Raw genomic sequence first — 20,969 nt, 5'->3', positions numbered from 1 at the left:
GCCAGATTTAGTCTCTCTTGGACACGTAGGAGCAAACACCTAAAATAGTAGCAATACTCTCAATTCACCAAAGAGTCCCAGGCGGAAAGGAGTGTACTATATTGGAAGCAAGCTCGAGGTGTTTATGAATTGTAATTATTTATTCATGAGTTATTTATGATTTCTCTGGCTTGAGCTCAGATTTTCTTTTAAAGAAGTGTAGAAAAATTAAAACAAATCCCATCTTGAAAAAATATTTTTGGATGAGTAAACGCCACCAACACCACATGCGTGTGCAAGAAGTTATTCTGAGATTTATCAGTCAAGTATACTGAGCATCCACAAATTATTCTCTTAAAATAATCCAGACTTAAGTAAATAGCTTTGTTGGTAAAATCATATGAAAACCTGCCCCCCACCTCACTAGGAGACTTCTGTGAGCAGCTGATGTACTCCAACTTCTGTTTTCTCCTGATGTTCTTTAAATTCTTGGCCACATCCTCTAGTCTCACCAAGCTATACTTGGCAGAGGAACAGAGAGAAAAAGATGAGCTGGCTTTGCTCTGTCTCTGTGGCTATTCAACCATGGCACCAGCCAGGTGGGCTACCCCGCGCCCTCCTGCAACCTGAGGCAACCTCAGGCAGCTCGAAGTTGCACAAGGGTATTATGTGCCAAGGCTTTTCAAATGGTAGTAATGCAGAGTCCATCCTCTCCTCCTTTATGCAGAGGGGTTACACTGGGTTTGCAGCATGTAGAAATTTCCATTAGGACAGCAATTCCCTTTTATAGCTGTTTTTAGCTGCCTTTGCCCGCTGCTCCTGCCCTTCTCTCCCCATTGGGAAATGCTGCTGCAGCACTTCACAGAGAAGCTCTGAGGATACGTCAGACTCCACAGATTCACAAGATTCAGACTCCTTTTCCAATTCTTCCATGCTCAGGACTTCACTGATGTCACAGCATTTCTATTTCCATTTCCTACTTGCAAAACAGTGCAGTCCAATCCTTTCTCCTCCTTAGGGTGCACATACAGGACTTGCTGCACAGCAGCCTCTACTTCCACAGACAGAAAAATGAGGTAGGATTAGCCTTGCCTGGAGGTCCAGGTAGAGCCTCTGCCTCCCAGATGAGCCAACTGGAGGTTAGGACCTCCAGTCCTAACCTATAGCTATGGCTGTGCTTGGTGCATTTACCAATTTTACCTATTCACACTGGCCTGAGATCATGCACAATTTTCCGGGGAACTGAGGAAAGCATTTGCTGCAGGAGGGCCTCTCCCTCCCGCGAGCAGCTGAGGGATGCTCGGATGTGCGTCACGAAGACGCCAGCTCTATTCCACTCTGCGATTTGCAAAGAATGCTTTAGAGCAAGCCATTCTTCAGGCAGCTGAGAAGGAGAAAGCTCTCCAAGTGCTTTAAAATAAAACAAACAAACAAAAAGAAATGCAGATGAATCCCACTGAGAGCAGGAAGCAGTGCAAATATCTTCAGATATTCCTTTGTTCTCTCTAGGATTTCACGTGCACTAATCCAGAACATCTCTTCTGCTCTGCCCCAAACTGTGGGTGCAAATCAGAGAGACAGGGGAAAACATGCAATTTACAAATTCAGCAACAGAAACAATCCTAAGAGTAGTAAGACTAATTATGGGTTAATTTCCCTTCAATACACCATTTAGTACTCTGGCTAAAAAGAAAGAAACAAGTTTCACTCATTCTTCATCTTTCTATATTGATGGTACCAACCAACTACACCATTTCTTTAGAAACATTTTATCTAAACATTTAATTTAAATGCTGTTGTACTTAAAAATTGTAGATGAATTTACACTGATTTCCCTCCAGCCAAACTCCACAGCTCACGTGGCATTCTCAGCACTTGCTTCCCCGAGTTTGCACTGCTGTGCGCCTTACCTGCCTCTGGGCCACAGCGCACCCTGCTCTTCGTGGTGAAAAAGGGAATCCGCTTTGTTTTAAATCCCTCGTCACTCCTGCAGGCCAAACAAAATGGTGACATGTGGAGAAAAGACCTTAGACGCGGCAGCTGAGAACTGCGCTGGAGCTGTGTGCCCAGGACACTACGTGGTGCAGAGTCTGGCCCCACTCAAGGCTGTGGGATTCACAGCACAGCTTTTACGGGTTCCTGGCTGCTTTTGAGAGATGGGATTGGAACCCGCTGTGCAATCACAGAGCTAGACTCCACCAACACTTGTCCAGGCCCAATGGTTTTCTTCTGGCAAATGAAGAGAGCTCTGCAAGGCAATGCTTTCAGCTCCCTGGGCGAGAGCACTTGACCCCCGGCTTTATGGGTGTCAAGGTTAAGTAGGCTGTCAAACAGCAAATTGAACAAGCTTCACGAGAAGCGCTGGAGAACCGACCTGCTGCCATTCCCTGCTCTCACCAGAGAGTCTCTGACAAGATGACCCAACAGCATGACTCTGGAAATGCACCGAGACATTCAAAAAACAGTAATTTGTCTTTTGCAACTGACACAGCAACTCATAAGGACTCCAGAAAATTTGCTGGACAGGCACCCAAATGAGAAGATATAAGTGTGACACAATTCAAGGCAGTTCTGGAGAAGATGAGGGACCTTTAACTCTCTCTGTTAAACATCTCTATTGTAGTTTCTAAATAGAACATCACTCTTTTATTGGATGACCTTATTAACGTCAGTCTTCTCTATGAACTTACAGCTGGTTACACTTCCATTTAAAACACAAAGATTTTTCATTTTTTCCAAAAAAATACTCCCACGCTAACTACAAACTGCAGTCCAGCCAGATGGTTTATGGTTAAGATATGCTCCCCACAAGACAGTATTTGTAGTGATGAGTCACACACGGGGTTAAAGAAATTTCTACATGCTCTGAAATTAAACTGCCATTATCAGTAATCTATCCACTTAATAAATGATATAGTGTGCCAAATGCCCAAAGAATCAGTAAAGGATAATTCATCACTGTCACAGACACACAATATACTTAGAGACATGGTATGTGGATATCAATGCCTTCTATGCAGGTAATTAATTCACTGCTGACACCCTTTGTATTACACGAGGGATGGGGTTTGCTATTATTTCTTCAGCTTTTGTTTTCTCAGACAAAATTTGAAAGAAACACTTACTTCCCAAGTTGGTTTTTTGAAAGATCCAGTGATTTAAGCTGTTTGCAATTCCACTTATCTTGTGAAGGCAATGTAACTAACTGATTTCCCAGCAGCTTCAGGGACACCAAAGCCTAAAAGAGGAATAGCCTAGAGTTAGAAGACAGAGTCCATCAAACACACAGAAAGAGGTTTTTTAGCATGGTTATTAAGTAACAGAAACATGAAGAAAGTACGTCTTATTCATCAGAACATTCTGTCCGTGCTGCCTAGCATGCAAACATTTCCTTCTTGTCTCCAGCAAGTATATTTTCTGCACGAAGAAACACCACTATTAGTTCTGGGGGATTATTAGTCTACTTGCTGACGGATGCAATAGGAAACAACCCATATAAGAGGACACTTTACTTTTAGTGAGGAAACCTTTCCAAATGGAAAAGAACAGTATGATTTTACCTACACAGTATGCCACATAAGGATGAGAAATCTTATACATGCATGCAAGCTAGTGTCAGAGTAGGTTTACACCTGTTGTGCATGCATAAAATCAACGTGCAAAACGTGAATATTTCACACAAGGAAAATCTTTAATTGCTTTATTACATGTCTATTAAAATGGAAAGGATTTATATTAACTTTCCAAGATTTATACAAGTTACCTATCTACTTTTTTTTTCTCACACCAGAGACAGAAATTTTGAAAACAAGAAGTGAAGCTGATTAACACCATACAGTTAACACCATACAGATAGGACTCAGCTGCAAATACTGAATAAGGTTAAACACAAGCTCTCCTTTAAATTTAACTGAAATATGAAAGAGGAAAATGCAGTTCCCATTCAGATTTGTCAAGTTTATGCTCTTCCATCTGCCCTTAAAAATAACGTTGAGACTCAAATGATCATTTTCATTTGGTTGGAAATCCAATTTTCCACTGAAAAACAGTCTTCTATGTGTTTCCAACCAGGTTTATTCTGCAAGTCTCCCCCACGAAAACTGAGATAAGCAGAATGTCAGCTGAATTATCTTGTGCCACAAGTACAGCAGTATTAACGAATTATACCCCACGGAAATCACGTTTTACCAGCAGAGACCTCAGCTTCAAGTGTGTTAAATGTTTTATGTGCTCCACATAATATAAAAAGTTTATGCCCCTTTTCATCAAGCAGGATTAACAATGTCTCACGAAGCCAGTCTGTTGGCCTTCCTTCCCTTTTCTCAGATTGGAAAAATATGAGGTATCCATGTGACAGAAGGGATGGACAACCAGCAGTTGCTGGAACGGCAATTATCATGCAAAACGCTCCCTCTAGTGATAAGAGAAGGGCAGCACTGGGCCTTGGTGGGACTTGGGGAAGGTAAAGCAAAACACAAAACTGCAGATACGCAGACTGAATCACTAGAGGAAAGGGCTGGAAAACCGTGCAAACTATAAAACCCTCCCTGCCACTCGAGTCTTGGCAGCCAATGCTTTTATCATCATTAGTCTTCCACTGGCTCGAACCTCCCGTTGGAAGGAAGACCAAGTCCTCCCTTGGCGCCTGGTGTCGAGCTCTCTCCAAGTATCAGCATGGGGCTGTTCAATGACAATGCTTCAAACTTCTCCTCCGAAATATCCCTGAGCAGGGGGCGGGAGGAAAGGGAGCCTACACGTTCCAGAATTAGCACAAACTTTGTTCTGTGTGGTCTAGCTGGGGTGCTTCATTTTCAGTCAACTGTATCCATGTTACATGTCCCCCACAAACGCTGACAAAGGCCACTCTCCAGGAGAGCCGAGAGCCTGGTGAGATTATATGCAATGCTTATGTGCCTGCTCCATAGGGGGAAAATTAGTGACTTTCAACTGGCTGTGGCTCTTCATGACTGTAATTCTGGAGATCACTAGTCCTTGTTTTGCAATTGCCTCTTTTCTCTCATCTCTAACTTCCCCATTTTTGCTGCCTTTCAGGAAGAGAATGGGTGCCCCCAGAACCGAGACAATGGCAGCAGCAGACAACTTCCTTCAAACCTACTGCCGCAGCATGCAAAAAGGGCTCTGGTGCGTTAGATTATACCACAGGGAAGGAACTGCAGCATCCAGATTAGGCTGCCTCGGTCAGCTCGTGATGCGGAAAAGCTGACCAGAGTCTTACCTGAATACTTCCACCCAGAGAGGGTCAGGTCTCTTCAAGAGAAGCAAACTAGTCTAGAGAACTAAGACATGGCTTGGAGCATGTACGGTTGGTTCCTTTAGAAGGCAAAAGGACAGGAAAGCTGACAAGGCCTCTGCTTCTCTTAACACCACATTTCTAGTATACACATCATAGTAGCGACTGTGAGCTGGTCCTAGTCTTAAGACCCCTCCACAAACCAAGCGAAGGCCAGCGATAAACTACATGTCCCACCAGCCTAGGTCAGAGACATGCTTTCAAGTCACAGGCCTCCTCTGCTTTCAGCTTTTCCCAAGGAGAAGACAGTTCACTGCTGTTCCTACATAATAATGTAGGAACACATAATGTTTCCTACATTACATGTAGGAACACATAATGTTTCCTACATTACATGTAGGAACACGTTACTGCCCACTTCTCCCCCTTCCCAAATCTACTTCTGGAGAGGGCTGGAGTGTGAGTGCAGCCCTGTTCACCGACACAAACTCTACAACCAAGGAGTAGCCCAACCCAGGGCTGATCTCGGCATGGGCTTTCACCTTCTATTTGCTCACCACACTCTAGCCCTTGGGGGACTGAAAATACCTGCTATTTATTTCTTTTATGAAGGTAAGGCTGAAGACATATGGATAAGAACTGGCACTATTTAAGGTAGCCAAAGCTCGCTAACTTTGAAGACAGACCATCAGCAGAAATTGCACAGAAGTCTCTGATGCCCTGTACTGGTGCCTTCACATCCCTCTGCAGCCTCTGAGCAGCGGCACCCAAAGAAATGTGCCCTTGAAGCACCATCTAGTGTTTAATGTCTGTCATGGTAGCTCCCACCCACTGGGCTTATTTTTAATGCATTCAGAAAAAACAAGTTTTGGAGACAATAGTCCATAGGATTCATTCTATTTCAGGAGAAATGCCAATTGAAAACAAATGGTTACCAGAAAGCAAAGCTAAATCTGCAGGGATCATTAAAAACAATTGAGGGAGCAAACGACCCCCAGCACTCTTCCTCCAGGCAGGAGCAAGAGGCACCTTTGCAGCAGACTCCTGAGATCCAAATTGGAGATGGATATGAACCATCACTTCTGCATCCTTCCCACAGAGGCCAGCACTGAAAATCATGAAACTTCTGCACAAAGATTTAACTCTGTTTCTATCTCCATGACCCTGAGTTTCACAATCTGGAAGGGAAGCTTGGAGGAAACCCCCAAGTTCTGCTTGGTTTCATGTCAAAATCATGCGAAGCCACAAATTCTGAAGCATTTTAAAGTAAAACTATGGATCTCTGATGACCACTGGCAAGAATTATTTAATCTACAAGCTTAAAGATAAGAGAGATGCCAACTAGCATTGTTCAGGGCATTCAAACATGCTATTTTCAGCATACAAAGACTAATCCTTAATTACACAACACTGGCGTGCCAGATTAAGAAAAAACACAACTGTTTGTGAGCACGCTTGAGTATATCTATATTTCAATGGTTGGAGCTTGCAGCTACAATGCAGTGGTTGTCTTCCTGACTGCGCTCCCAAAATCTGAAAACCACAGACATCCAAAGAGTTCTCGGAAGACCTGTGTCAAAAGCTAGATACCATATCACACTGGACGAGGGCCTGAATGGAATCATTCAGGGGGTTACAGGCTGCTCAGAGGCTCTATGCAATTGCTGTGTTCATCAACTCAAACCAGCAGGTAGTCTCCTACCTTAACCAGGCAGCCACTGCTATGACTTCAAGGTCTGAGTAGGTATTAAGAGAAGTACTGTGAAGTAGGAAGAAATGACACTTACTTCAAGCTGGAACAGTCCTGGTGGAACTTCTTTTAGTGAGTTCTCAGAAAAATCCACTTCTCTGAGGTGATTTTTCCAGAAAATAGTCAACGCATCAGGTAGGAATTCCAGTGAGTTTTTAGATGCTTTACAACATTTCTGGAAAACATAAAAGAAAAACCACTTACAGAGTAGTAATCATCTCTTTAAATAATGAGGTAGATCAGCTGTCACATATTTAAGGCATTAATAAATTCATTCTAGGTGATCTCTTTAGATATTTTGATCTAGATAAATTATTGTGCATGCAGGCACATAGGATTTGCTGAGGAGATGCACTCACTTAATTGATGGGCAAATTCTTTGGTGAGCAAAAAGTATTTCAAAAGTTATTTTGAAAATTATCCCCATTTGCTTTTCAACCATAAACAAACACTTCTCCAAAGTATACTGTTCTCCTGCTATCCATGTAATTATGAGGAATAAAGTCACAGTGGTGGGTGGATATAGATGCCCTAGTTAGCCGTGGGTTTGGGCAAAGTTAACTTTGAATGAAGGCTGAGTGTTCTGTAAAATGATCCTAACAATACTTCTGCTCATATGAACTATAGAGAAAATGAATACATCCATATAAGACATGTTTCTAGAAGTTTTCCACCAATGCCATCAACGTGGTGAGAACAGGGTGGAACCTCAGAAAGACTTGATCAGAGACCCATAAACTGAATCAGGCTGGGGCACTCCCACAGAAACAGAACAGCCTTTTAGCCTAAGATGTCTGACAGCTTTTTAAGCACCACAGTACATTTTTTGCATTGTTTCAACAGCTTTTTCAGCCTCTGACTCTGTCAGAGCAGTTCGACTTACCAAGGGGCAGGCCCAGGGATCTGGAAACACTTTCAGCTGATTTCTGGAAACATTCAGTATGTTTAGGGACTTGAAGCAGTATAGAAAAACCGTTGGAAGTTCCACCAACCTGTTGTCAGAGACGTCAAACTCCTGCAGCTTCCTTAAACCAATCCAATTAGTTGCTAGAAAACACGAAACATTGCGGACTTGGTGTAAGCATGATAGCAGTCTGATCCAGCAAGATGCTGCACACTTGCTAGATAAGAGCCAAAGGATTTCATGAGTGCTAAAAAACAACCAGGCCTTTTCAGGTACTTTGGACAAAGGATTGAGAGATGCCAAGCATCTCTAGCTAATACTGTCTTTAAGTCACTATTATAACAGTTTGGGGTTCTCCCTTACAGATCCGGCCTTGAAATATAAGCATAACACTGGACTGTACGTACTGTTTTCCTCGTCAAATAACTTCTCCAAATAGTTTTTGGAAGCGATGAGTTTTTTAAGGTTTTTAAGATGTAGGAATCCAGAAGGGAGAGTAGAGAGCCTGTTGCTGGATACATCGACCTCGAGTAACCTGGGAGTACAGAAGATACTCAGTCAGGCATCAATAAAATGCTAGCAAAGACTCCTGTTGCCATAGACATCTATTTTACCAGGAGAGCTTTAGATCTGAATGAAAGCAGCTGAAATGTGCTCTCACAAGGCAAAGCAAAAAACCCTATTTAGAAAATTAACCCTTCCAGGGAGCAGACAGAAGTGGTCTGGATAGACAGCAGATCAGATAATTGATACCAGCCAGCAAATGTCAATCTGAGTCAGCTCAGGGCTTAGACTTAGAGGAGTGGGGTCACCAGAACTGGAGAAAAGCAGAAGCAACACGAGACAATACAGGAATAGAAGTCCCTACAATCGTCTTGACAACTAACTTGGAAACACTGAGAATGCAAAAGGGCAAATCTTAAGTTAAACCTTGCAGCAGACAGAAAATAAACCAAGAAGCTCCTGCATATGCTCTTCACTTATACAATTTCACACAAGCACAACTGACTCATTTGCACCTGCTCTCCGTACGGGTTCAGTTTGCTGTTGGCATCCAGCGCACACACCTTGTACATATAATTTCATCGGATGACTGTACACTGGGTAACTCCGTCAGCTGATTGTCAGCCAGGCTGAGCTTCCTGAGGTTTATCAGGCCCCATGGGATCACGGATGGAAGGGAGACCAGGCAGTTGGCAGAGAGATCAAGCTCAGTTATCTGACAGGAGATATCAATCAGCCAGTCCAGATCCACCCAGGGCAGTTTGAGGTTTGACCAGTTCACACACAAAGCCTGCACATGTCAAAGAAAGAAGAGAAAACCACATTAGTAAAATCCCAGTTGCTCTCTGCCTGTGTTACACCGCTGGGAATCTGGCAGATCAGAGCACAGACCATAAACATTTTGCTCACTTTCCAATCTGCTTCTAGGAATTAAACTGACTCAGACATGAAATCATGCCTGGGTATCAGCAGCCCACACCATATAGCTGGTCCATGATCTCACTCCAAACACCATGAGCAAGCGCAAGCAGGGGACCTGGACTTCTTCACCAGTCCATACACCAGCTCCAGTGTGCCCCACGAAGGATGAGCTGCCCTTGCCTGAAACCAGCACCCTCAGCCGAGAGCTGGACGGACTCTAACCGTTCGTTCATCCAACAACGTGCAATGAGTTTCCATGGGGCTGGGCTCCCTGCCCCGCAAGACGCATTCACACCCTACACTAGCAGCATGATACGGAGAGATCATGGAAACGATCTCAAATCCAGACTCTGCAGCCCGAACCCCACTCTGCCTCTTGGGCATGGTCTGTATCGCTGCTCAGATCTCCAGGGGACTCTGAACACCAACAGAGGCCAGGCAGGTCCAGAAGAACCCCTGTGGAACCGTCAGCCTCTGAAATGCTTATGGATCATTGTTTGTGCATCTGTAGAGAGGACAGGGACAGATCTGCTGAGTGTGGTAATGACTTCTTAGGAGGAGGCCTGTTGCTGAAATAATTAATGTATATGCCCAGGCACTGCTCTTCCATCTTAAACCTTCCAACAACAAGCAGCCAAACCATTCTGTGGAAGGTTTAGGTTTTGCAAAGGAACATCTGGGAAACGCAAGGAAAGGCAAACGCCCTCTTGTAAAGCATTTCTAAACACTAGAAATTTGCTCAGTATCATTTAGGAAGATATTTTAGTTTCTGAGAGACACGATTTTGGCAGTTGCCTCCTTTCTAGATAACGTTCTGCTGCTTTTGACAGTAAGACAAGGAAGTTGTTTTATCCTCTTTTGGAAAAAAAACAGAAGCTGTGGTGAAAGGCATAACTACTTATTTCAGGCTGCAGCTTGGACAGAAGAAAACGTGAACACATAACGGTCATCAATGCAAGTAAACAACCCAAGGCTTCATTTTCAAGATCACCTAATTGCTTTCCAATGAGATATATGTTCCAAAATACACATTTTTAAAATGTTAGTCCCAAAACGTTTTCATAAGCTCAGTGTTTTTGACGTAACTCATCCCAAAGACAGCCTCAATGAAGTGATCGTTAACTCTCCACCAGGAGGCAGCAAGGACCCGACAGCAAATTTAATTTGCTTTCCAGTTCCCAGTATTCAGCACTTAAGATTTTTAACCCCAAATTTAAAATTGAAAGGAATATATTTTGGGAAGGGAGAGAAAGAAAAGGGAAACAAAGGTCTATCTCAAATGCTTATTTGAGACTCAGAACTCCAATTAGTGAAGATCACACAGTTCAAATGTCTAGGAGAATGGAACAGAGGGTAAGCACAAACAGTTGCACCTTTTAGAAACTGACAGTAGTAGTACTAAGTGTAGACATAGCGCTTTTCAAATGTTCACTAGTGAAGCCTCAGGACAGCCTTATTTAACAGCTTCCTGCTTACAAACTCTTGTTTTAAATTCTGTATGTAGTTCTCTGTAATTTTCTTTTCACCTGTAACAGCCCAAGACTGAGCTTGTTTACATCACTGAACAGCACTCAGTTGTGATTTATGGTAATAGAGAGTATAAACACACAGATCAGTTTCCTTTTCCATCCCTAGCCCCTCCACACTTCAGAAGAGATGTAGGGATGCAGTACTGATGCTAAGGGACTGGAAGATCTTCCCAGCATGAGGAAACCTCACTGGGGAAGAGTACATTTGTGCAGAGACACTTGACTATTTTATTCTGGTTCCTTGAATTGCCCCAAGAGATCATAACAGGAGCCAGATCCCTAAATACAGGTAATGCAGGAAACCAGCTCTAGACGACAAACAAAATCCTCAAGTAGTATTGATATCTGTCTGGCTACTTACATGCACATTCAGGGCACTACCCGGTCCTATAATATTATTGCTTTTTATTTTAGAGAGAGAATTTTCAGCTGGTTTAGCTTCCAGCCGAGGTCACCAAAAACCGACCTACAATGGTACTGATGCAAGAGGAGGGAGGAGCGCATGGCTGGGGAGAGGAGGAGGGCAGCATCACTGTAGCTCCATCTTAGATCAGCTAAATTTGTCCCTGATAGAAATACAGCTTAATCAGCAATGAAATTATCTTACTGATGTTGTTTATACCATATTGCGGTTTACAGTGATGCCAGCAAAAGCCTTTTGATGCCAGGACAATTAAATACACACCATGACTTCTGCACATACAGAAAAAACCCCATCACCCTCCTACCTAACAGTGCTGGATAAAATCACATGCTCTGCATTAGCAAAATCACATACCACAAACTGCCTGGTTTAGGAAAGAGTTAAGAAAAGGCTTGACCCCAACTACACATGCTTCGTGTAGATTTTTAATAGGAATGGCCTCTTCAGGCTAGAAGAGAAAGGTGTAACAAAGATCCAGCTGCTGAAAGTATAATATAAGCACAGTCTGCCTAGATATGTGAGAAATGTTTTAACAGGGAATTAGCCATTTTAACAACTAACCTTGGCTGGCAATGCATCCTTCGTCCTGATCCTTTCTTTCCAGGAATGCCAAATCTTTTCAAAAGCCATGCTGAGACTCCGCCAAAATGGGGGCGGAGGGGTTAAACCAGAATGAATAGGGGAAAACCCAAGCTTTTAGGCAGCAGTTCCAGACAACATGTCTATGGTCTTAAAAATTAACTGCTAGTAAGGAAGGGGCTTCCTGCTTACCCATATCGTTGTCAAGACATGGGGTATGGAACTGCCAACACAGGGTATGGAACTGCTAACACAGCACTGAGGGTTACAGAAAGGTGGATTCGTCTCAGCCTGTCTATCAGACCCATCAATTATCTCCTGTAACCATCACAAAGACCTTGCTCAGAGGGAGTCTAAACCTCAAAAATGAAGCCATGGAGATCAGCCATGGTCCTTCCTCTGTTTCCCTTTACAGCTTGCTATCAGCCAACAGAGGGGAACAGCAACGCCCTCAATGGAGATCTCAGGCAGTGGCTGAAGCAGCCTTTTACTGACCCCATGTTGCTGCAGCAAGGTGGTAGACGAATCCGTGATGAAGATCTGGCTGTGAGACTAAAGCTACTTTTCACTCTGCAACAAGTAAAGCAGTGAAATTACATTCAAAGGTGGCCTCAGCACTGATATCGCAAGCTGTTAATTATTATCCCGTGTATATTATCATCACCAAAGACTAGCACTGCATTGGGCAGGACACATAACAAAGATGTTGTCCAGAGGAGATTTACCCTAGAAGTTCAGCACAACTTTCAACAGTACACCGAGATGGAAGTGGTGGCATCCTGGCACTTTCTGTTTTGGCAATGGTATTGCCACAATGGCTCTGGATGCATAGGATCCACCATGGCCTAAAAAGAAAACAGGGAAGGAAAATTTTCCTGGCTTTTTTTTAAACATCTGTTAGCATCTGATCTAAAGTGGGATGCTCTGTAGCACCTTTCCGAAGATAAGCATCCATGACCAGAGTATCCAACCCCTTGGACTATTCATGTATTTTACCTAAACAAACAGAAGCAAGAAAATTGAGAATTACAGCCAAAAACCTTGGCAAATGTTCCATGCAAAAGGCTATCCACAGGTCCTTCAGTCACATAGAGGATGCATATAACCATACAGGGCTTTAAAATTCTGGCAGTGATGGGAACAAAGGCCTGGAGAGCTGGCTTGCTCGTTTGGTTTCCTCCTCACAGAAGAAAGCAGGCTCTTGCGGTTGAGATCCTGAATTCAGACTCAGATTTCCTGTGTGACACCAGTCACTGTCTCAGGCTACCCAGACTCTGTTTGCCAGTCCATATAACGGGACAGTAACATTTCCCCTTCTCTCAGGGGACCCAGGAGTAAAAATGTACTACGGACTCCAACTCCCTCTTTTCTCTTCCTGTTTAATTAAACTGTTCCCAACAAAGCTTCAATTAAAAAAAAAAAATCAGAAAAAAGAACTGATGGTGCTTATCCCCTCTCTCAGTTCCTGCTCTGTTTCAAGACGATGCTCTTTACAGTGGGTCCAGGCTCTTATTCCAGTACAAAAATGTACTTGTCCTTGAGTACACCGACCAATGCAGCAATAATAAGATCTATAGCCTGCATTTAGTGGGTGCAAGCAGGACCATGCGTCTCTGCTGCTTCTCATTTCAGACTGATACTCATCTCTATTTTGCATTTAGATTGCTCTGTATCATTTACCTCAAAAATGCAGAGCCATGGCCTCAGGGTATTTAATGTGACAGAAAGATACCTGCAGAATTCAGATAGTGACTTCTAAAACCACAGACCAGATCGTGAAATCCAAAACCTGCTATGAATGCTGCGGGGTAGGTGTCCCCACCTGCTAGGCAGCTTTTTGAATCTCCTTGCACTCAGTCCTCCTCCTCATCCAGAGCCCAGGACTGACAGTGTCTCTTCTACCCGAGTGCTGCAAACTGGAGGATCAGCCAAGCCCCTTCATCTGACTTAGGGACACTGGACCAAATTCCCCTTGGTGCTAGTAACCTGATGTCAGTGGAGTTACCTTAGGGCTTTACTTGGCTCAGCACTCTGCGGTGAAAGTGTAATTAAGTGAAAGAAAGCCTGACAGCAATGCCACAAAGAGAGCTGATTTCCTCCCCAACTCATACTTAATCATCTCCACTATCTTCCCAGAAAAGCCCGTTTCTTTGATGCCAAAGGTCTATGATGCCGAACTCGCAGAGCCAGCGATCAGCTCAACCTTTCTCCATTTGGCACCGGCTGGTGAGCTCTGTGCTCATGAGAGGGATGGTGTTCAGAGGCTGTTAGCTCCTGGGCACAGCCTGACTGGGCGGCTTACTGCTCTTCAGAAGGGCAAGGAAAACCTCTGTAGACTCCCCTCTCCTGCCAAGGAAAGAATTTCTCAATACGAGTCCTGAAAACTAAATGGAAATCTTCTACTGCAGTGATGTCAGGGGATGCACTGAGGAAGGCAAGGGACTGGAAATTGTGCAGAAGCAAGAAACCCCGCTGCTCTTGGGCAAACGATGAACTATAAATACAGAAAATATTTACTTAGATTTGAGACCGTTTGGTAAGGTGATTAAAAAAGGCTGTTGTGCATTTCTCCTAAATGATGTGACGTGCCCCACCAGAACCTTGCTCTTGCCGTAGACTGGATATTCTGAGGACGGTGATCTAATTCCTCCATCAATAATGCGGCTGTGAATCTTGAGTGCAACTGCTACAGATTTCTTCACCGATGGTGATGTAACTGAGATTAGCCAGGCAGTGGATAAAGAAATCAGAGGAGGATCACACACATACACATACATTTGTATGCTTGTGTATAAAATTCTTGGCAAAACATTTCCTAGGGAAAATGCAGCAGTTTAAGCTCTTTTCTGGTTTATAATGGGAAAAATAAATATATCTCACACAGCACACACTGGAAAGTTACATGTATCTCCATGCTGACTACACCTATCAAAGTCTGGAATCTGTGCCCAGCCACTTTACTGCAGGGGGGGGTCTTTTTGGCATTTGTTACCTGTTCCTGTAAAAATGGAGCACTTCCTCTCTTTAGCAAGACAGTGGTTTGCTGTGGGGATAAATTTATGCCAGGCAAAAAAAAAAAAGGAGAAACAGATATTAGAAAAATGAGATGTAACTCCTCTTGTCACAGAAAGGGCAGCACTGCACAGCGCAATGGCTGCCTGGAAGGTGTGGCAGCTAAACCGAGCTCTCCAACCACATTTTATGCATAGCTGGTAGCATTCGCTGCTGTGAAATCAACTGGAGGTCAACTGTGCAGTGTTTTCACTCAGAGATAGCGCAGATGGGACAAACCCTTTTGAAGTTCCGGGCTCATTCTGAAATGATCAGTGCTCGGTCTGCCCCGTCCACGAGGAGAGACTTTTTGACATCCAGCTGGCTGACATACGCATCGCAGTCTCCGCACAATCCTTTCTTGCTTCCTCCCAGTGCAAAATGCATCACAGCACTTACACAAGAAGACTTACATTCATGAACCCTATGAGATATGAAGAAAGCACTGAGGCAGCTTGTTTGCAGCTGCCATGAATTCGTGTTTTAAAAAATTATCAGGGTGTGTGACTATCACTTCCCAGAGACCTGAGCTCTGCGGACAAACTAGAACAAATCTTCCTGAATTTGGCCCAGTCTGCCAAAATGAATTCAAAGAGAAAGCATTAAATAAGCAAACATATTAAAAATAAACAGCTACTAGAAGAATCGAGGTCAAGTTTCTGGGTCTGTTTTTTTGGTTTTTTCTTCTTCTTTTTTTTAAACCAGGCCCTTCTGGCAATTAGCTGGTGTTTTAAGACTGCTCTCTTCTTCGCTCAGGGTGTGACAACAGCAAAGCTGAGTCATTTTTACAGCAGCTAAGTTAAATATTGCCAGCAAGTTCACATGGAAAACAGACCTCTTCCCTGTGATTCAAACATTGATTCCAAGTTTATTGAAGCTGAATTATCCAGTTGGTTGGATTTTTTTTCTTCTAAAAGGCATGTAGTTTTATCAACTCTTATCCAGAAACTTCTAGGATTTAAATTCCTTTTGTTTACCTGTCATCAAAACTAAGAATCCCACAGGGAGGGCTCTAAATCTGCTGATTGAACCTAATGAAGTCAAGCTCACATATGTGGACTGTAGTCCCTAACATTCACAGTATTGTCGGGAATCCAGTGAGACAGGGTTTTGGCAGGAAAACAGAGAATGGAGAAGTTCATAAAACTAGGAAAACCTCTCTGCTTATTTTTACTTAACACTAAAGCAGAATCAACACCCCGCAATGTTATGAGCTGAGCAAACAGATACTCAACCGGCAACGGGATTCACGCAGACAGAGCCTTGATCGAAAAATTTCCCTCAAAATCTTTCACTGCAAAATTTTTATGACCTGATGAAAACTGTAACTATTGAAAGCTCAGGGCTCTGACGCTCCCATTCAATGTCCGTTAATCTACATACTGAGGGGAAAAATGAAAAATGCCTGATACCTAAATTGCTGAATAACAGTAGAAATAATACGAATACTACGTGCTTCCCTATAAAGCAGTAACAGTGTGTGCAGTGAGACATTTTTCAGTTCCGAATAAAGGAGACTTGGATAATAGAGATTAAGAGAATGAAGAATATAGCCTAGTTATACAAAGATATGTGATAATCATTAAATGTAATAATACCCTGCATGAAAACAATGCCACTCATTTGTAGATCTCAAAGCATCATCATCATCATGTATTAAGCCTTCCAACAGCTATGAGATGTGAGGAGTTTAAATCTCCCCATTTTACAGTGGAAGAAATAGAGATACAAATGAATTACCAAAATTGTCAAAAGGTTGCAAGTGGCTAAGTAGTGAACAGAGGACTTGCCAACCTAAAAAGGCTTCAACTGCTTTTTGTTGGCCTCTGTGTCTCTGTGGCTACCAGCCACCTTTTACTAATGAGGATCTGAAGTAGGGAAGATATTTTGAGCAGATGTGAGCTTGCTCTACTCATGCTCCATGTTAACAAAAAGCCCCATCAGCCTGTTTGTATGTGCTTGATCTGAGCTATCAGACGCAGAGGAAGAGAAGGGTTTACGTGCTCAGCTCTGCGCCATGCTAACACTCTGGGACAGCACAGAGCTTGTGGCACTACCTTGCAACCAGAATGCACAACAGAAACCGAAGTGAAGTGATTATCCTGGGGTCACAGAGGAAGCCTCTGGTAGTGCTTATTTCTCTGGAAGACTCTGAGCACAAAGTCAATGTTTCCTTTCCACAGCATATGCCTGGTTCACACACTGATATTAAAATTGCCAAGCGGAAGCTGCCGCACACAGCGTCTTGCACAATGATGCCACTTAAAGGCCTAATGGTTTACACCTTGCAATTCAGCGCTGGCATGAAAGCCGCGTTCACAGCTTGTTCTCTAAATGGGTAGCAAACCACAAGGCTCTTAGTTGAGAAGCAGAATCACCAGCCACATGGTACGTGAAGATAAATATCAATTATTAACATGATGCTCCCTTAAAAGAACGTCTCTTCAGACAGATAAATGGCTACTTACTGTTTTTGCTGGAGCACTACCTGGTAGTGGGCTCGTCTCAATGAAATACTTCCTCAGAAGGTGTTTGCTGGATTCAGGACTGTCCATCAGGATGTAGGAACAAAAGAAAGCTCCATTCCGTAATAAAAACACAGCTACATCTTCATTCCCTTTAGAGAAAAGCAGATTGTCTGTTCTCTTCTTCTCATGTAAATGAACCAACAAGGAGCTGAACAGAAATCCTGGGAAATAACCACTTCTGAAAAAAACCATGGGGGTGTGCAAAAAGGAAACTGAACTGTACAAAGACTGTTTCCTCTGGTGATAGGATTTAGTTTGATCAAACTGAGACAGCAAAGACACTGTGTAAAAGCACTGGCCCAGGCTCTTTCTTTTTTCTCTTTTTCCCCTGTCTCATGAAACTATACACACAGCTGTGCTTTGAAGTGTAAATTACTCAGCCTAAATCAAGCATGTCTGCCAGAGTGTCCATAACAATAATGCTTTTACTTGCAAGGTTTCTATTTTTGAAGGGTCTTTTCCCTAGGAGTTTATAGAGGAAAGTTCAGCCTCTCAGCATTTACAGTTATCTAACTTAAGAAGGCCCCGACTTAAATTTGGCTAAGCCAAAAGATTCAGAGCCGATTTTATTTTAATTTATCCCACTGGAAGTCCAGGACAATTCCAGGCAAGCTAGTCCACACTGATACCTTCCCAGATGTGAACAAGTCAGCCCATTCTTTAAAAGACATTGCAGAAAAGGGGCAAAGTTTTGAAGCATGCAAATACATACCTGCCTTTATAGCAGCATACAGGGGTAACCGTATAAGAACTGGAAACTCATTCTTCCTGACTGCACAGCTCTCTGGGTCAGCACTGTATGCACGAATTAGGAGTTTTACTATGTCCAAATGTCCCTGCTGGCACGCTATGGCCAGCATCCAGTTCAGGAGTTGTTGGCAAGTACTAGGACCTACCGAAAAAGATACGGCACTCGACTTAGTTGATGGCACCAGGCTGTCATGTGCAAGAGTCATCCACAAATAATGGCTATGCAAAGGATATAGGGTGAAGGCCCTGAGGACAAAGGAGCAGACTGCACTGCAAGAGTACGTTACAGAAGAGCCCTGACCTGGTCAGGCACAAGGTTTTCAGCTTTGCTTAACTTCTTCATTACCTACGCAGCTAATGGGTGAACTTTTTTTGACTGTCCCTGATCTAAGCATGCATAAGCTAGCAACAGCGGAAGGTTCTGAGGATGTCTGCTAGGCTACCAGCAGAAAAATCAAACATCTAATCCCAAACAGACGTGGCAAGGGATGATCAGGACTGTCTTTGCATCCAGAGACAACAGGTCTGATCCAACAGACATTAGATCCAAACATCCAAGATAGGCCACTTCTTCCAAGTTCATGAGAGGGGATACAAAGAATGGGGAAACCAGCTGACTTTTCATGCTAATGGATGAATAGAACAAAAATAAATGTTTCAGACAACACAAAATAATTGGGTTAGTTTGTTTTCACTGCAACCTAAAGTCTCCCACAAAAAATTTTATTTCCCCTTGAAATATTTCATTTTGGGTGAATTCTTTACTACCAATTCATAGTAAAGTTAGACAAATGTCATTTAAGGCTAAAAACTAAAATACCATGTTCTGATTTCTGCATGAATTTGCTAATGTTTTAGTCATCCCCAAACTGCTTTTTTTGCTGAATTAATGTTTTGCCTGTAGAACACTGCTTTCCTCTAGGTGTGCATAATTCTGCGCATGTAACTAAATGCCCACGACAGGATTATTTCTGCTAATAGTAAGCAGTCCTCAAATCTTCCCTGATTCACAGTATCACCTCCATTTACTTTACAAATTCACACCCCCTTTGAAAGGCTTACAGAAACATCCACAAGCCCAAGTTTACATGTCAACTTTTTTTTGCAGTTTCTCCATGTGGAAATTACATCGCTCTTTGCATTCTTAACAACTTGACTAAATCACTCACCCTCATGCTGCAAAAAATGGGCTCCACTTCAGCTGTAAGCCACAAGAAGTTCACACGGAGCCAGAGAGAATCACTGCAGTGCATTAGCCAAACTGCAAATTCATGCAATTTATTTCTAAGCCCTGTGATTGGTTTCTATGTAACTTCCCAGGGAAAAAAACAGAAAGTCCTGCATAAAAACTTCTGAAAGCTGCTGTTTGTATAGAGCACCTCACCGAGCCCCTGAAGCAAGGGTTTAAGGGAATTTGGTCAGTTCTAAACTGAGCTAAGTTTCCAGACACTACTTAAGTCACTTTTCATTACTCAAGAGTATTATATTAACATAATTTAATTTTTGCTACTAGGTTACAAAACCAGTGTTGTCAGCCTCCTCTGTGGCTGAAGGAAATATTACGTTTAATTGCATCCCCCAAACTGGAACGTTTCTTTTGCTTGTTAGTGCTCTAACAGTTCAAGAACATCAAATAAACAGGTTTCCCAGCAGGTTATTCCCGTTCTCATTGAGGTCACTGGCAAGTCTATAGCTCCAGTGAGAAGCTAGAGCTATATTCAGGTCAAATATTGCAGAAGCCTAACTTAGCTGTTGCGGTTACTGCAGTGTCTGAGATCAAGACAGCGATTTGCCCTGGCTGCTGTGCAGGACTGCCGGACCCTGAATCCATAGATTCCGTGAGAAGCAGCTGCCATGCCCGCAGGACTCTGAGCAACAGGGGACCCAAACACAGTTCCTGGTCCTGACTCAGAGTAATGCTCTTCCCTCCCGCCCCCACAGCTGCCTTAAGAATTGTGTCTGGGTCTAAAAATGTCTCTCTTCTCCTATAAAGTAATTTTTAAAATAAAATGTAACTAAAATATCATGATGATTCTAAAGAAGGAATTCCCCTGAAAGTCAAAACAAAATGCCAACAAGAGAGCATGGAGCATGCTGCCAGCTGTGCACCCAAACTCTTACTCGCCAGACAGTCATGCTGCACTCTCACTCCCAGCACCACTGTGTCTGCTGGATCAGCAGAGTGGGATGATGCTGTTTCCTGAAAATCCCCTAATTCCTCTGTAGGGTCTGGGACGTTACCCAGCTGTGAGGGCTGATGGGAATGAATTATCTAAATGGCATCTTCCTCCACTTCCAATTTGCAAACATGGAATATTTTTATGCATATGTTTTTCCCCCCATGGGGGAAGTTTTCTTCAAACACAGCAGAGATTAGACCCCTCCACACACTCTCCCATGACTAAGTCCCTCCCCTTTCAAGGAATGTGAAAAAAAATAAATAAATGCCTGCTTGAAGCTATAGCACACAGCTACCAAAAAGCTTGAGGAAGGGAAGAGGCAACCCAACAGGCTTACCATGCAAGGAATCCAGCAGCTCTTTCACAACGTCCTTATGTCCAAAATATGCAGCCACCACAGCTGCATTGTCGTCATTAGGTTCTGTTGGTAACACCACTAATGCTTCCTTCAGTAAATACCTCACCGCCTGCAGATCTCCATATGCTGCTGCAATACCTAAAAGCTGACACTGGTAAAGAAAATACAGCAAAATAAACTCTCTGTAAAGGCAGCGGGCCAAGAAAGAGAGCATTTCTAGAGCTATGTATTTATTTGTGCCCATGCAAATGCATATCCACT

General features: G+C 43.1%; 1 protein-coding gene across 1 annotated transcript in view; it reads right to left on the bottom strand.

Moving 5' to 3' along the window:
* The window catches only part of LRRK1 (leucine rich repeat kinase 1), a 77,163-nt gene that overhangs the window by 36,283 nt on the left and 19,911 nt on the right, over positions 1-20,969 (bottom strand). The window contains exons 3-11 of the mRNA XM_050903147.1: positions 20,688-20,859; positions 18,133-18,312; positions 17,361-17,509; positions 8,952-9,178; positions 8,292-8,419; positions 7,864-8,027; positions 7,018-7,155; positions 3,105-3,217; positions 1,890-1,966 (exon numbers count right to left, since the gene is read on the bottom strand). Of these exons, the coding sequence (XP_050759104.1) occupies positions 1,890-1,966; positions 3,105-3,217; positions 7,018-7,155; positions 7,864-8,027; positions 8,292-8,419; positions 8,952-9,178; positions 17,361-17,509; positions 18,133-18,312; positions 20,688-20,859 (1,348 nt within the window). The remainder of the gene's footprint in view (positions 1-1,889; positions 1,967-3,104; positions 3,218-7,017; positions 7,156-7,863; positions 8,028-8,291; positions 8,420-8,951; positions 9,179-17,360; positions 17,510-18,132; positions 18,313-20,687; positions 20,860-20,969) is intronic.

This window comes from Gymnogyps californianus, chromosome 11 (assembly GCF_018139145.2).
Source record: "Gymnogyps californianus isolate 813 chromosome 11, ASM1813914v2, whole genome shotgun sequence".
Lineage (NCBI taxonomy): Eukaryota > Metazoa > Chordata > Aves > Accipitriformes > Cathartidae > Gymnogyps > Gymnogyps californianus.
Note: the sequence above shows the minus strand (reverse complement) of the source record. Positions and strands in the feature narration are given on the sequence as shown.